Genomic DNA, 17162 nt, shown 5'->3' on the forward strand with positions numbered 1-17162 from the left:
GGGCTGAAGGGAATACTGTGTATTTTCCAGTTGTCATCACCTGGCAATTTCACAGGTTCTGAGGCACAGCACAGCTGTGAGCCAGTAATTGTATTCACATGAGTAGCTGAGTTCAGATGTGGCATGTCTCTTTTATGGAGAAGGCTGACAAATACATGCTCTTTGACAGTTTGTATACAGCATATAGTTACACAGAAAACAGGTGAGAACTGCTGAAAGGTAAGTTCTTAACATTTAAAGAGACATTTTAAGCTTCATTAAGCAGTATGGGAGTTGTTTGTACTGAGAAAAATGAAGGCCTTCTGTTAGACAGGTTCGTCTCATTAGCCATATGCTACAAGATACAGACTGTACAGAGCCCATGGGCTCAGCCTGCCAAGGACTCAGAGAAGAAAGAAGTGCCCTTTGATCCTCTGTTTATAGAGTATTTGCTCAGTGTTTGCATTTTCTCAAACTTTACAAATTAATGAGGTTAAACTATCCACCTTTCTTTACAGGGTACTCATGACACATTGTTTTCTTTGCGCATTTTGGGATGGCAACCCTCTTTGCATCTGAGGGGGTGGGGAAGGCCATTATATTTCATTGAAAGCCTTAGGCTACTTACTTTTTTCAAAGGTTTTCTTTCATTATGGAGAGTTTTCCTAGAAAAGTTATTTTTTAGCTTCACTTGTGAAATGATTGCATATACTTTATAGAATGTGTTTGAAATAAAGACAAGTACAAATAGAGTTAGAGTTTGTGACCGTGTTTGTGAGAATCCCAGAAAGTTACAGCTTTAGAGATGAGGCAGAAAGAAAGCTAGGCTCAACGGTCATACATGTTTTCATTGTAACATGATCCCTTCTCATTTTAAGACTTTTTAAACTAAAATTATCAGCTGGGCACAGTAGAACACGCCTTTGATCCCAGCACTCGGGAGGCAGAGGCAGGTGGATCTCTGTGAGTTCGAGGCCAGCCTGGTCTACAAAATGAGCCCAGAACAGTCAAGTTTACACCAAGAAACCCTGTCTTGAAAAAACAAACAAATGAACACCAAATCGATTTAGCCAAAATGCCGCTAACCAGAGCCTATTATTTCCGGATGACTGCCAGCAGCAAGTGGCAACAGCAGTGTGGAGACTAACTAGGAAGCAGGGTGTATGTCGTAAAGCAGCGCTGGCCGAGTTTTATCAAGATACATTCTTCTTGTTTCTGGGATTCCACAGTAGTGCCAAGGCAGGGAAGATGGTATCTGGCTTCTCAGCCCCGCGGCCCCCAGCCTACTCTCCTTTTGTCCTCCTGCTATAGGAAGTTACCCTTCTTCTCAGTGGCTTATGAAGAAGGCTGGGAACCAACTCAGCTATTCTATGTGTGACCTATTCTTCTTTGGCTTTTCATTGGAGTTTCTTTTCATTTTCTCTTTATGGTCTTGCTTTTTTCTGAGGCGCTTGTTTGATAATGACCTTATTTTATTTCACAATAATTTACGTACTTGAATGCTTTTATTTTTCAACACAGAGTTTCTCTGTGTAATCATGGCTTTCCTGGAACTCATTCTATAGACGGGGCTAGCCTCGAACTCAGAGATTTGCCTGCCTCTGCCTCCCAAGTTCTGGGATTAAAGGTGTGCGCCACCACTGCCCAGTTTCATGTTTGATTTTTTTTTTTTTTAAGAACTTGGGTCAGTTACAGTACATTGTATTTTCATTCACATAGAAAGAGAAAACGAATTCCTGCAAATTATCCTCAGTTCTCCATATGTGTGGCATGTCATGTGTGAGAGTTCAAATACACTTAACATTTATAGGATTCATTTACTTTTGCTAAAAGGAAAGAAAACTGGACTACGGATATCTCTACACTTTCACCCTAAAAAATTATGGAGAAAACCTACCCTTTAAAGCACTGTGATATAGAGGTTAGAGAGATAGCTCAGAAGTGAAGAGCACTGACTGCTCTTCCAGAGGTCCTGAGTTCAAGTCCAAGCAACCACATGGTGGCTCATAGCCGCCTTCTGGCATGCAGGTGTACATGCAGTTAGAGCACTGTATACATAGCAATAAAAAAATCTTTTAAAAAGCAGTTTGGTATAAGAAGACATGTATAAATACTGTGCTGGGCATGGTAAGCCATTTGGTGTCCTTTTTAATTGTTCTCTTTCTTATTTTGGAGGTGTGGTCCTCACTGAGGCAGCCAGCGAGTTCCAGGGTGGGTCTGCCTTCCTCTGCTTTACCGAGCACTGAGCTTATAGCTGTGGAGGAGCGCACCCTGAACAGTGCCCAGCTGAGGTCTGCATGCCCTCTTGGTGAGGGGTTATTTCTATTACCTGGCATGCCCTCTGCTCATTCTCTGCTGGTGTCTAAGGTTTCATGTTGCTCAGAATCTTCATGTCCCATAACTTTTTGAGCAGATACAGACTTTTAAAAGTATCCAACCAAGTAGTTACTAATTATTAACACTCGGCACTGATCAGTATTTTGGTTCAAGAAGATGGAAGGATCACTGGTTCTGGGGTCTTGCTTATGGCTCTGTGGGTGAAGGTCTTTGTGTGAGGTCTTTATAACTACCTTGCTTTTATCATGGAGGGATATATTGTTCATCGAGAGGCCTTCATTTCACAGATCTGAAACCACCTTTCTGTTGACAGGTGTTTGGCTCCTCATTTTCCAACCACTCTATTCCGTGCACTCTGTCAGCCACTCAGGAACCTTGAACCCACCAGTCTCTTCACATTTTTTTATCCAGTATCTTTGTTACCTCACACCATTCTGCCTGGTTTCAACTTATGGTCTTTCCACTACAGTCATCATATTGTGTGTACTTTGCCCGCTTCCTCCTCTTCTGTCTGAAGGCAACTACCAAACTAGTGAAAGAAACCATGAAGTCAACTGACTTTCTCACTGCTGTGCCTGTCAGTCATTCAACACCGACACCTAATTGTGACAGTGTTGGCTTTATTAACCACTTGGGTCTTTCACTGAAAAGTTCTTCACTGGTTGTTCGGCTTGGCGTTAGTTGGCCTTACATATTTGCTTTGACCTTCTTTTTAAATATATTCAGCCTTGGACATTGAAGCTGGAGTAACTGCCAGTAGAAAAAACAACAAAGATACAAAGCAACGACAGCTATGTGCAGGCTGGACTTGTCATTTGTCAGCTTAGATTAGAATTCCAGGTTTTGATTTTTGTTTGTTTGGTTGCTTTAATTTCTAAGAGCAGGCATGTGTTTGCTATGAATCTTTCTATACTGAGTTGCTGATATGTCTAAAACTAGTGTCTCTATTACTTCCAAGCACTGTTGTGGCTAAAATAGAAATGGTTGGTTTTTATAAATGTCTCTTGTGTCCAGTGATTCTCAGTAATAACATGGCTAAGGCAAATAGTAGCGACTTAACAGGGCTGTTAGGAATGAGTCTATCTCACTGTCCTTGAATTGGGCTGATTGGCTCTGATGATGGGAGGTGTGTTCTGTGAAAACTGAGAAGTCTGAGAAGCCCTGTGCGTGGGCTCTTTGCATAGGAGACCTTTTCATTTTGCACTTCGATGTTTGCAGGCAACCAAGGCAGGGGAAACAAAAATGAGATTGTGAGCATACTGGAAAGGACTTTCCTGTTTTCACCACAGAGACTGTTATTTAATATTAAAAAATTGGCAGGTTCCTTGAGTTGTCTCTTTTCTTTGCCAGTAATAAATATGACTGTTGTTCCAGCGTCATTTTCTTATTGTTGTCGAATAAGATGGTCATGACTTCATGCAGAGCATTAAGGTATTGCTTGACCCAAACAAATTAGTAGTGATATGTTTAGAAATTCCTAACATTTTGCCAAGCATAGCTGTCTTACCCAGTCTTTCATTCATTTCAACAAATATTCATTATTTGCTGTATGCTGCTCAGGACATACTGCCAGGAGTCAAGCCGACCAAAAGGCTCTTGCGCCAGTGTTTCTCATCTTCAGTATAGAGGAGCTCAAGGTGGTAAGCTCGGTGAAGAAGCCATGCGTATGTATGAAGGAAGGCCAGGTTTGCTCCCTAGTGTCTGAGTTGCACTTGGAGTAAACAGGTGAAGGAGGCTGCTATGAAATCACCCAGGGAAACATATTCTAGACAGAGGGAAAAGCCAGTGCACAGTCCATAGAGTTTGATTGATGTTCTTACCCATATAGAAATCTGTGTCTAGGCCAAAACAAATGCCAATCCGCCTGGTTTTGATATCAGGATATTAAAAGCCTCTGAAAGTGAAGTGGAGAATGCCCCTCATTTCCTTTTCTCTGACAGCAGCTACATTACACTAAGGCCACATCAAAGGTATGGCAGCTTAGGTTTTTACAAGTGCAAATCTACCTACAAATGGTGTTTGTTTGTTTGTTTGTTTTTTATGAAGGCTGGCCAATTTTCCATAGCCAGTGCTCTTCTAAGAATGGATATGACCTATTGGATATGAATTCACAGACAGTTCTCTCTCCCTCCTTCCCTCTCTCTCTTTCCCCTTCCCTCTCCCTTTCTTGTTACCAAACAAACAAACAAAAAAACCAAAACCAACCAACCAAACAAACAAAAAACCCATATGGAAACCTATAACTGTAGAAGTTCTGAAAAATTCATTTATATCTGTGGGAAAGAGTAAGCTTTGTCACAGGTGGGAGCAGTCTTGGCGGGCTTTACCCTTGGGGCACCCCATGAATACCTTGTGACAGACTGAGTGGAGCCATCTTGGGTCTAGAATTTAGGAAGCAGACCTGGGAACCCCACCTGGACTATTGTCTTTTTAATGGACCCTCACCGGGAGAAGGAGCCAGTCCTTCCCACGTGACTGAAGGAGTTGGGGAAGAGAGAATAACAAAGTCGGGAGCGGGGAGAGCGTGTAGGAGTAGCGGACAAGCTGGATCAGCACGCCGGCCAGAGAGACACCTAAGGATCTGTCCCGTGGAACGGCTACCGAAGGTTCACTCTTTCGTCCCTTTAACCTTTTTTTTTTTTTTTTTTATAAGCTAGTTGGGTTGCATAATAAAGTTTAATTGTTAAGAAACAGAGTCAACATATATCCACATGTAGTGATGCACACTTTCAGTCAGCACTCTAGAGGCAGAGGCAGGCAGATCTCTGTGAGTTCAAGGTCACCTGGTCTATGTAGTGAGTTCCAAGACAAACCAATGAACAAAACCCACATCTGTACAGCAACATAAAAATACCCCCAATACCCCTATTAGACACCTGCTAGAGACCAACAAATAAGAGCCCCAGTGCCAGAAATATTCCGAAGACCCCTAAACACTACGGTTGTTGTCATTACTCCTCGTTGCCTTCTCGTGCTTGAGTGATGCCCGGTGTCAAGACACTTTAGATTTGAGTCATAGAGCACAGAGAAGTCAGCTGGTACTGACCTGGAAACTTTATCTCTACTGGGAAGGTTTCATGAAAGTCTTGAAACTGCTTGAAGTGCTACTAGAAAAGAAAAGTAAGCACTGGTCACACCTGGCTGTGAACGCTTCCAGCTACAACCATGAGAGGCCTGGCCTAAGTGCCTACTGCGGCAGTAGTGGAACACAAGCCATGGGTCACCAACCGCTCTGTGCTCAGCTTTAAGGCCCATCCCTGCACCACTGTTGGACTGAGAACCTGTAGAGGACAGGATGGAGGCCCTGAGAGATGCTACTACTATTACTAACTGACTCCTAATGCCTTTCAGTTATCCCTACAGCTCAGGGACCGGTCTGGAAAGAGTTGAGTGGAAGGGAGGGGGGGGAAAGAAGAAGAAGGAGGAGAAGGAGGAGGAGACAGAAGAAACAGAGACAAGGAGCCAGTATCTTCTGACACAGCAGGGCAGCTGCTGCTGTGAACTTGCAGTGGTTATGACAGCATGCACAAGACCTTCAGTCCAAGCCAAAAGAGGAAGTGAGCATGAGGTTCTTCTGCCCTAGCAGAGGTGCTATTTCTCTAAGAGTGAAGCCCCTACAAGTCTGTTGTGCTCTAGTGGAAGGCCACACACCCAAGAACATTGACAGGTGGCGGGGTGGAGGCAGCTTTGTTTTTGTTTTGATTTTTGTTTTTGTTTTGGTTTTGGTTTTTCGAAACTGGGTTTCTCTGTATAGCCTGGCTGTCCTAGATTCACTTTGTAGACCAGGCTGGCCTCGAACTACAGCTATCCATCTGCCTCTGCCTCCCAAGTGCTGGGATTAAGGGCGTGTGTCACCATGCTGGCTTCAACTTTGCTTTTTTAAGAGAGGTTCTTGCTGAGGCCTGGGCTTGAACAGTTAAGCTGGGCAAGCGAGTCCCAGGGATTGACCTGTCTTCACCTCCTCAGCCCTGGGATTACAGCGCACACCACACCTGGGTTAAGCGCTCTCGTTGCTGTTGCAGAGGAGCTACAGCCACATGCTGTTCACAACTATTCCCTAATTTATGGACCCCAAACACACATGTGGTGACAAAGATACATGGAGGCAAAATACTCATAAACTACAATCAATCAATCTAAAATAAATAAATAAATAAATTTAGAACCTGCCACACTTTCTGGCCTGTTCCATAAGTGCTATAGCTCAAACTCCCTTACACTTGCACAGCAAGCACTTTGCTGACTGAATTCTTTCTGCAGCCATGACTGACAGGATAGTCATGTCAATGTGAACAGTACTGCCCAGGAAGTAGACATGCACAGCGCAGCTCTGGAAGGCTGGGAGAGCGGCATTGCCTGTGCTGCCCTCAGTGTGAAGCTGTTGCACAAATACTTGAGGTGGTTTTTCAAGTGTGTCATTGGCCTGGAATTTGCCAGCTGTGCAAGGCTGACTAGCCAGCAAGGCACACTGGTCCACGTGTCTGTCCTTTCTAGGGCTGAGACTGAAAGTGTGCTGCCATACCTGGCTTTTTACATAGATTTGAGGGAGTAAACCCAGATCTTTACAACTGAGCTCTCCGCCCCCCCCCCTTCACCCCACCCCTGAATCTTGGTTTTGAAGGGCTCTAGACTTGGCCAAGATGTTAAAAATCAGGCTGAAAAGAAGTAAATGTCAGTGCCCACCTGTGATACAGAGTTGCTGGCTGGAGCAGCTGCTGTATCCTTGGGGTGAAGGGCTTGGCTGGCTGTCTCATGTCAACTTTGGATGGCTCCATTCTGTGTTAAGATGCAGGAGTCCACTGTGGAGGTAGAAGGGCCTGGGGGTGGCTTGAGGAGAACCATCTTTAAATGTCAGTTTTGCTACATAGTTGGTGTGGGTCAAAGCAATGTGCCTATGGCCTGACTGCAGCATCGCATCCCTCCTGAACACATTGTACTTTGTTTTTATTGCTGCTTGCTTGTTGGTTTCCTGCTCCTAAGCCAAGACATTAGGCAGTTAAAATAGCTTTCTTAGTTGAAACTCAGTGTTTGTCTTAAAGGTCACTACTCTGCCCTCCCATGTTGTTGCAAATTTGTGACTTTTGTCTTTCCTGGTAAAGGCTTCTCAAACCGTTCTTCCAGCACATTTTCTTTAGTTTAAAAGGTACTACCAGCTGCCAGGGAAGTTCACTGGTGCCTTAAGCTCTTTATGTTGTGGTCATGTTCTGCTACCCTCTCATTTTAGTTTTGCTTTGAATTACTTTTGTTTTTTAGGTTGATTTGTGAAATGTCTAGTAGTTCTTGGTTGGAAAATAATTTAAAAACAGAGCTGTTTACACCATCTAGGCTGAGGGCATAACCTTGTTCAAGAAGCTTACTGTTTAAAGTGAGGTTTACTGATTAATTTGCTTTGCCTTTTAGGGGGGTGATTTTAATTGGCTGTAGAATAAGTCATTTGTAAGTCGTATCCTGTGCAGACTCCCTATATGTGTGGATTTCTTAGGTAGCATCTCCTTGTCCTTAGCACACTTGGACTATTGTATTGTGCTTTTGTTTGATACAATATTTTGTTCTGACTTTTTGTTTTGTTTTGTTTTTTGTTTTGTTTTTCAAGACAGGGTTTCCCTGTGTAGCCTTGGCTGTCTTGGACTCACTTTGTAGACCAGACTGGCCTCAAATTTACAGAAATCCGCTTGCCTCTGCCTCCCGAGTGCTGGGTTGAGAGGAAAAAATAGAATTACTAAAACTCTGTTTGACAGTAACTATTAGAACTAGAATAGGGATAGGTGAAGCCTTTGATTAGAAAATAGGACTATCTTTATCAAGTTGCTTATGGGGGTTTTGTTGGCTTGTTTTTGAGAGTTTTCTTTTGGGTGTTGTTGTTTTGGGTTTTGGGGGGAGGGTGTTTTTATTTTTTGAGCTAAGGTATCACTTTATAGGCTAGTCTTGGAATTCACTAGGTTGGCCCCGAACTCAGAAGGTCATGCCTTAGCCTCCCAAGTGCTGAGATTATGGTTATGAGGCACCACTCCTGGCCACGGCAAGAGACTTGCCATGTTCTGTGATGGTACATGTAGAGCTTGTATTCTGTTCATGGAAAGTCAGAACTTGAAAGCAGTGACCACACTGAAAGCAATCCAGAGCAAAGGTGAAGAAGTGTTCATTAACAGGGCAGGTAAATAAGTCAGCCATTTTGTTGCTTTGCTTTTCTAAATGTTAACACATTGTGTATTTTGTACCTCTGTTAACAATGGGAGGGTAAGGTGCTTTGGGGAGTGCTCCCTGGGGAGTGTTCTGGGGGTCTGACATAGGTATCTTTCTTTTCTAGGAAACTGATAATGGGAAGTCTCACAGTTCGGTATTTCTGCTATGGGTGTCTTTTTACATCTGCTACCTGGACAGTTCTGCTTTTCATTTATTTCAACTTCAGTGAAGTGACTCAGCCCCTTAAGAATGTGCCCATCAAGGGGTCTGGGCCCCACGGACCATTTCCCAAAAAATTCTACCCACGTTTTACTCGAGGTCCAGGTCGAGTATTAGATCCACAGTTCAAAGCGAACAGAATCGATGATTTGATGAATAATCACATGGACGATCCAGATAAAGGCCTCTCAAAATCCTCCTCTGAGCTGGGTAAGTGGTCTGGTCTGTACTCTTTAGGTCATGTGATGCTCAAGACTAGGCATGTCCTGTTGTCCCACACGTTACATGGTTTTAGTTAAATCTGTACAGGAGCGCTGAACCCAAAAATCACAGGAACCTTATTTTTTAATTTTAGGTTTTAGAGAGAGACAGGATTTCTCTGTGTAGCCTTGGTTGTCTTGTGCTCACTTTGTGGACCAGGCTGGCCTCGAACTCACAGTGGTCCACCTGCCTGCCTCTGTCTCCCCCAAGTGCTAGGACCAAAGGTGTGCGCCATCAAGCCTGGCAGGACCCCCTTTTTCTTATTTTTTTTTTTAGGACCCCTTTTTAATACAAAAACGTGTGTGTAAATTTTTGTGGGGCATGGATATATTAAAAAACTGGATGAGATTGGGACCTGCTAGGGTCCATTGGGATCTAATAATCTATTGCTTTTATGGAACATTATCTGTATTTTTTTCCCTCTGGTCATAGATAAATTTGTCTTGTGGTTGTAATAACATGTAGTTTTTTGTAAGTTCGTTTATTTGGGTTTTGTTTTTGTTTTTGTTTTGTTCTTTTTGTTGTTGTTGTTGTTGTTTTGAGACAGGGTCTCACTATGTATCCCTAGCTGGCCTGGAACTCACTATGTAGTCCAGGACAGAAATCTGCCTGCCTCTATTTCCTTCTGGGATTAAAGGTATGTGTGCCAACACATAATAAAACGTTCTTAGGATAATGGTTTTGAGCAGGTGTTCATAGTGAAGGCACACTGGGTTTGCATTTAGTTGATAAGAACCTGATGTCAGCTTGAGCCTCCTCATTTGAACCCTGAAACTGCGGACAGTCCGTTTGAAAAATATGGTTGTATACTCTGACTGTCGTGGTGAAGGCAAGGCTTCCGGGGGACCATCATGTCATAATGGCTCTCTTGTGATTGTCTCTTTCAGGTGTCAGGCACTGACTAATTTCACTCTCTTTCAGGTATGATTTTCAATGAACGCGATCAAGAATTGAGAGACCTGGGCTACCAGAAACATGCCTTTAATATGCTTATTAGTAACCGCTTGGGGTACCACCGAGAAGTGCCAGACACCAGGAATGCAGAGTATGTTCCTTGTTAGGTTCTGATGAGTTCTAGGGACTGTGTTAATGCCTGTGTGAGTGCTGAAGGGCGGTGTTCAGTTTCTTACTTAGTATTTCTCACATCAGAACAGTGAGCTGCATCCCACACCTACTACCCTTGAAGCCACTGGTCTGAGAGTGTAGTGATGCAGTTTGCTGTCTGTCTTTGTACATTCCAAGTTAATAACCTGAACCTAAAATAGTTATTTAATTAATGGCAACAAGGAGTTAAAGCTAGTGAATGACTATCTTTTTCATAAAATGTTGTATTTTATTAATTTCTTTCTTTCAAAGGCTTTTTGTTCATGTAGTCTGTCATACCACAGACAGATGTTTGCTGAGCACCTCCAGTTTGCCTGGGCAGAATAGGATGTAGCTCTTGGGTTCACAGGGCTGAGTCTAGTTAAGGCAGGTGAGGAAACAAGTTCTTGCAGGACCATGAGGCATGCTTCGATAGAGGCTGGTGGAACAGGCTGGAGTGCTCTCACTGTAGGAAGGAGGCCTTTCCACATGTAGAGACTGCGGAGAGGGCTCTGGAGAAGGAGTTCGGTGTGTTGAAGCGACTGACCCTCATCAACTTTGGTTGATGGATGGAGAGCCGTAGGAGGCTGGAACTAGGTGGGACAGACTGGAGGGCTGTGAGGCTGAAGGGAAGAAGTCAGGGCCCTGGAGTTTATCCCCCGCCCCCTTTGTTTTTGTTTTGTTTGTTTTTTGAGATAGGGTTTCTCTAGCCCTGCTGTCCTGGACTCTATTTGTAGACCAGGCTGGCCTTGAACTCACAAAGATCTGCCTGCCTCTGCCTCCCGAGTGCTGGGATTAAAGGTGTGCGGCACCTTTAGGCTGCTGTTGACTAACGCTGCTGTTGCTCAATGCCACCTGTCACGTAATTATTGTGTCCATGGAGGCTCTTCTGTCATCTAAGAATACCACAGTTTGCTCAAATTCTTTTGACATTATTAGGTAAAAACTAGGAATTTCAAAGGCAAAGTTGCACTACTGTGTTTAACTCCAGTGCTGCACATGCAGTAACTTCATGAACAACAGCTCATTCTGTGACTTCTCTACCCCAAGGAAGAAACCAAGTGTTACAGGTAACATTATTGACGTGGTGCGAAGCAAAGAGTAAACCACAGTGCTTTCATAAATGCTTAAAATCACTACACTGCAAGAAAGAAACGGAACACGGTGGCAGGACATAAGCCGAGACTAGATTTTCTTGTTTTGATTGTTAAAGGTGTAGGGGGAAGTCCTACCCGGCTGACCTGCCAGTTGCTAGTGTTGTGATCTGTTTCTACAACGAAGCCTTCTCTGCCCTGCTGCGCACTGTGCACAGCGTTGTCGACCGCACGCCAGCTCACCTTCTCCATGAGGTCGTCCTTGTGGATGACAACAGTGACTTTGGTAAGTGATGCTCTGAGTGGCCACAGTTCCTCGAGGTTCTTGTTCACTGTGTGGTGTAGCCACAGCTGAGCCTACTTTACAGCCTGCCCATTGGTTATAGGATGGTTTGGAAGTTTTTTATCTTTGTCATCTGTTTACAGTGTTATCCAAATATGCCCCTGGGGAATTTCCCCTTGGCTTGCTTTAAAAAAATGTCCATTATGAGCCAGGAGTAGTGGCATACGCATTTAATCCCAGCACTCTGGAGGCGGAGGCAGGAGGATCACTAAAAGTGCAGCCTGGTCTACAAAGAGAGTTCCAGGACAGCCAGTACCACACAGAGAAACCCCGTGCTCCCTTTAGAGCTATACTTTGTCTTTGTGCCTCTGTGCCTCTTCTCTGGCATCTGGTGGCCTCTGATTCTGTCAATTCAAACGTACGATGTAAATGGGTTATGTAGCATGTGCCCTTCTGAGATTGGCACTGTTTACTTGGCACAGTGCTGTGGACCATGCTTCTAGAATAGGTCTGCTACACCAGCTATTTCCAGAATAGAGTGGACTGCATTCAGAAAGCTTTTAGATGTTATCTGAATGCCAGTGTTCTGAGAACCACACTATACACCTTTCTTTAGCTGTAGATTTTTGCAAAGAAAAGTTTCATACTGCTCAGCTCTTAGCCCTCTCCAAGGTGAGTGAGATCCATTTTACTGAGATGGCAATACAAGAATAAATGATGTAGCCAGGCATGGTAGTATGGTGTTTTAAGGGAAAATCCCAAACATTCTATTTTAACCAATAAAGACCCAGGAGCCAGAAGCTAGGGTGAAAACCTGCTAGCTCAGAGAGGCAGAGAAAGGACCCAGCTGACCTTCTTACTCAACTCACAATGGAAAGGGCCCAAAAGGCTCACTAACTCAGCTGACAGGCCAGGAGGAGAAGGCCAAAGCACTCAAGGCCAGAGGCTTGCTAGCTCAAAGCCCCAGAAGCCAAAGGCCAAGGAGCTGAGGAGCTCAAGAGCTAGAGAGCTCAAGAGCATCCCTACACGCTGCCTTAAGTACTGTTCAACACAGTGGTCCTGTCAACTGGTTTCTTGCTCTACCTCTTGACCTAGGGTTAACTTTATTAAACACTGTGTACAGAAAGCTCTTGGATTAAGGGTGTGTGCTAGGGCTCAGCCAGATAAACAAAAGACAGGTTATCTCAGGAATCACAATGGAATCCTGCAACAGTGGCACACACCTTTAGTCCTAACACTCAAGAGGCAGAGGCAGGGGGATCTGTCAGTTTGAGGCCAGCCTGGCATACAAAGTGAGTTCCAGGAAAGCCATGGCTACACAAAGAAACCCTGTCTCAAAAACCAACCAACTAAACAGACAAACAAAGTGGCTTTTGCTCAGGACCTCGTTTGAGTAGTAGAGTTGAGGTTACGCCTAGCTGCTGGCTTCCAGCTTTCTCCATTAGCACAGCATTGCAGACCAGTGATGGAGTGGCTTGGAGACATTTTCCATGCACTCAGCATCTCTTTAGACCCTCTGTAGCTCCAGTAGAGCTATATACACTTATGGACTGACAAATGAACACAACACCCATGAGACCATTATACTTAAACCTGTGTAAATATAGATGCTTTATGGGAGAAATTTTAGAAAAGTTCATAGACACCAAAATTTACCTTTTTTTGTTTGTTTGTTTGATTTGTTTTGTTTTTTGAGACAGGGTCTCTCTATGTAGTTGTGGCTGTCCTAGACGTTGCTATGTAGACCAGGCTGGCCTTGAACTCAGAGATCTGCCAGTCTTTGCCTCCCAAGTGCTGGGGTTAAAGGTGTGCAAAACCTCCCCTGGCTTGGACTTCTTTTTTAAAGGCAAGAGTCTCTTTGTAGTCTAGGCTGGCCTCAAGTGACTGTCAAACCAAAGTGGGCATTGAACTTACAACAATCCTCCTGCCTCAGCCGTGAGTGCTGGGATCACAGGCAAGAGCCTTCACATTTGGCTTGATTTCAGACAGTCTATGGAAATACACATCTAAGGCAGCAGTTTCCCTGGGCTGGGCTCCAATTTTCGCTGGGTCATTTCCCTCCTACAGAGGGCACTGGGATGCTTTATAGTGAGGGAAAACCCAACACATTGATCACTGGTAGATTTTGGCACACGTGGCAGATACAGCTATTAAGTGCCTTGGTCTATGTCTCATATAGTGTGAGTAATTGTGGAACTGTTGTTTGCAGATGATTTAAAAGGAGAATTAGATGAATATATCCAAAGATACCTGCCTGCAAAAGTCAAGGTCGTAAGAAATATGAACCGTGAGGGGTTGGTCCGAGGAAGAATGATAGGAGCAGCGCATGCTACAGGTATCCGTCCACCCTGTGGCCCTGTGCTGCTGGGCACCTCCAGAGACCCACAGGAAGCCAGGCACCTTAGTTAGTGTTTTGTTGCTCTGAAGAGACACTATGATCAAGGCAACTTATAAAGAAAGCATTTAATTTATGGCTTATGGTTTTAGAGGGTTATTCGATGGCCATTATGGCAAGGAACATGGCAGCAGACAGGCAGGCATGGGCTTCTGAAACCTCAGAGCCCACCTCCAGTGACACACTTCCTCTGACAAGGCCACACCCCCTAGCTCTTTCTAAACGCTTCCACTCGATGGGGACCATTCTCCTTCAATCCAGTGCACCATGTTTTCATTTGCTTTGCCTGAAAGAATGAAGAAGCTTTTTATGTTTGGAAAGATTTTATAATTCTGACCTGCTGCCCTAAAGCACAGAGCACAGAACTTGCTGCTAGAGCCTTCACTGGCCTGTTTCTGTAGCGGCCTATTGGTTAATTATTGGCCTCTCAAACATGTTTCTTGCCTTGCTTTCACAAAAGTAGAAAAGTCCAGGCCAGCACATAATTGTACTTTTAAAAATGTAATGCAGAAATGCTTAAAATCCAAACTGCTTGCCTGGAATTACGCTAATAATTGCTAGTGTGGCATGCTCATCTCTGGAGTCAGCGTCAGGCTGATTTCCATAACTGTAAACAGTGTTTAGCATTCCTAGTACATGGAGGAAAAAGTCTATGCTGTCACCGGGAGGTTTTCAGGCCTCCATCCTCCACCAGATGCTAATCTCCCCAGCAAAGCAGAAAACGGTACCAGATTCAGTTCTGCAGAAAATACACTTTCGTGACTCCTTTCGTTCCTTTTGATTATTGGTTGGGGTTTTTTGTTGTTGTTGTTGTTGTTTTTTTTTTTTTTTTTTTTTTTTTTGGTCCCAGGCTGGCTTCATACTTGCTATGTAGCTGAGGATGATCTTGACCTCTGGGTCCCTGCTTCTCCTTCCCAAGTGCTGGGACTACAGACATGTCCCACCATACCTGGATGCACCTCTGTCTGTGCTTACCTAGAAAGATAGAGGTGTAAGGCATTCCTGATTTTCTTCTATTGATCATGGCTAAAATATTTTCTCTTAAAAATACAGACAAATGAGTTTGTTTAGAGTAGCTCGTGGGCATGTGAGAAATCATGAGTGCAGCCTGTCCCTCATTGTGGTGTCACCTTCCCCACTATGAGCTGTTCTCTTCAGAACCCCCCCCCCCCCCCCCCCCCCACACACACACCCAGGGTCTGTGATGATAAGCACTGGGTGCTGCCAGTCTACTCTAGCCATGACCCATTGCCCTTGTGGGCTTGATTGGGACTTGACTTTTGGAGTTTTGTCTTTTTCTTTAAAAACCTGCCATGACCTGAAGCTGTGGACAAGAAAGGAGAGCAGCTGGTGCCGTGCGGTCAGAGTGCTACAGCTGCCTCTCTAGGGCTGCAGCCAGAAACTAAGCTAGCTGGCTGTGCTGGTGCACTGAAGGTGGTGAGCTGGAGTTGGAGGCCAGCCTGGTCTATAAAGTGAGTCCAGAGCAGCCAAGATAACACAGAGAAACCCTGTCTGAAAAACAAAAACAAAAAACCCCACAAACAACAACAGGCCACAACCTCCACAACCTCGATCACATTTATCAAGGAGTTTCAAAGATAACAAGATGAAATTTTAGTCCTTTTTATATTCAGCTAACTGGAAGGTTAATCAAGTCCTTAAAGCCCTGTGGAAATGGTAAGATGTGAGCTGGTAGCACAGTGGAGACTCCATGGGAAAAGGATGATGTGTATGGACAGTACCCACTGTGGATGGCACCGCAGCCTATTCTCCACCCTGAAGGCCCCTCCTCTTTCTAGAAGGTTACCATAGTGCAGTGCCGTGGGTGGCAGTGCAGGATGGTCTCCAGCAGGAATGTACTAAGTTAGAGACTTAAAGTGATTACTAAGTGGACTCCACACAGCTGGCCATGTCACTGCACCAGAGCACATTGGGCCTGGCTGTCAGTGGGAGAGGAGCCTTCTGAGTTGCCGAACAGCTTTTTGGGGTCACGCATGTAGTTTGTATCCTCTCTGTGAAAGAGTCATAGAAGACTCTTGGCCAGAGGACTTCCTTGAACCCAGCTGGCAGCAGAGAGTGGTTTCTTGGTGGGGGTGGTCATGGTGGCGTCCATGGCCTGTGCATCCCCACCCATGCTGCTCAGGTGTGCCTTAGCCAAGCATGAGGCGCCATTCCCCTATGTTCTCCTCACCTCTCCAGGAGAAGTCCTCGTGTTCCTGGACAGCCACTGTGAAGTGAATGTAATGTGGCTACAGCCCTTGCTGGCCATCATCCTTGCGGACCCACACACGGTGGTGTGCCCCGTGATCGACATCATCAGTGCTGACACGCTGGCTTACAGCTCCTCGCCAGTGGTTCGCGGAGGTTTCAACTGGGGCTTGCACTTCAAGTGGGATCTAGTTCCCGAATCTGAGCTGGGAGGAGCTGATGGAGCCACGGCCCCAATAAGGTAAGAGGTTGGAAGCGTCAGCCCTGCTAGCCTTTACTTTAAAAGAGCATGGTTTAAGGAAAACTGCTTTGTAAGGAGCAAACGTCTTAACTAAACTTAGCCAGTAAGACATCTTGAAGAAGGTGGTGCACATCTTTACTCCCAGCACTTGGGAGGCAGAGGCAGGCAGATCTCTGAGTTCAAGACCAGCCTGGTTTATACAGAGAGATCCAGGACAGCCAGGGCTACAAAGAGAGACCCTGTCTCAAAAATACAACCATGAATTTTGTTTTTGTTGGTTTTTTTTTTTTTGTTTTTTGTTTTTTGTTTTTGAGACAGGGTTTCTCTGTGTAACAGCTCTGGCTGTCCCAGAACTCACTCTGTAGACCAGACTGGCCTCAAACTCAGAGATCTGCCTCCAGAGTGTTGAAATTAAAGGGGTGCACCACATGCCTGGCCCAGTAAAGATTCTTAAGTGTTTTAGTTTTGTATAAACCCACCCAAGAGTTAGGAACAAACTGTCAGTGCCTGTAAGTGCTGTGTGGTGTGTGAGGGGAGTAGGCAACTGTCTCCTGGCGTGGTGTAGTGCCCTGTGTGCTCTGCTCACCAGACTCGTCTCCTGGGGTGGTGTAGTGCCCTGTGTGCTCTGCTCACCAGACTCGTCTCCTGGCGTGGTGTAGTGCCCTGTGTGCTCTGTTTACCAGACTCGTCCCCTGGGGTGGTGTAGTGCCCTGTGTGCTCTGCTCAGCAGACTCATCTCCTGGGGTGGTGTAGTGCCCTGTGTGCTCTGCTCACCAGACTCGTCTCCTGTTCAGCACTGCAGGCTGCACAGCTCTTTGTCTGAGACCAGAAGTGTTTTAGAGTTCTGTCAGATTGTTTTGTTGCATTTTGGAATATCTG

At 45.0% G+C, this 17162-nt stretch overlaps 1 protein-coding gene across 1 annotated transcript in view; it reads left to right on the forward strand.

Moving 5' to 3' along the window:
* Positions 1 to 17162, forward strand: part of Galnt11 (polypeptide N-acetylgalactosaminyltransferase 11) — a 34388-nt gene that overhangs the window by 7860 nt on the left and 9366 nt on the right. The window contains exons 2-6 of the mRNA XM_051152199.1: positions 8624 to 8928; positions 9901 to 10024; positions 11276 to 11442; positions 13649 to 13774; positions 16034 to 16283. Coding sequence (XP_051008156.1) covers positions 8634 to 8928; positions 9901 to 10024; positions 11276 to 11442; positions 13649 to 13774; positions 16034 to 16283 — 962 coding nt within the window. The 5' untranslated portion in view covers positions 8624 to 8633. The remainder of the gene's footprint in view (positions 1 to 8623; positions 8929 to 9900; positions 10025 to 11275; positions 11443 to 13648; positions 13775 to 16033; positions 16284 to 17162) is intronic.

Source organism: Acomys russatus, chromosome 10 (genome assembly GCF_903995435.1).
Source record: "Acomys russatus chromosome 10, mAcoRus1.1, whole genome shotgun sequence".
NCBI classification, from domain to species: Eukaryota; Metazoa; Chordata; class Mammalia; order Rodentia; family Muridae; genus Acomys; species Acomys russatus.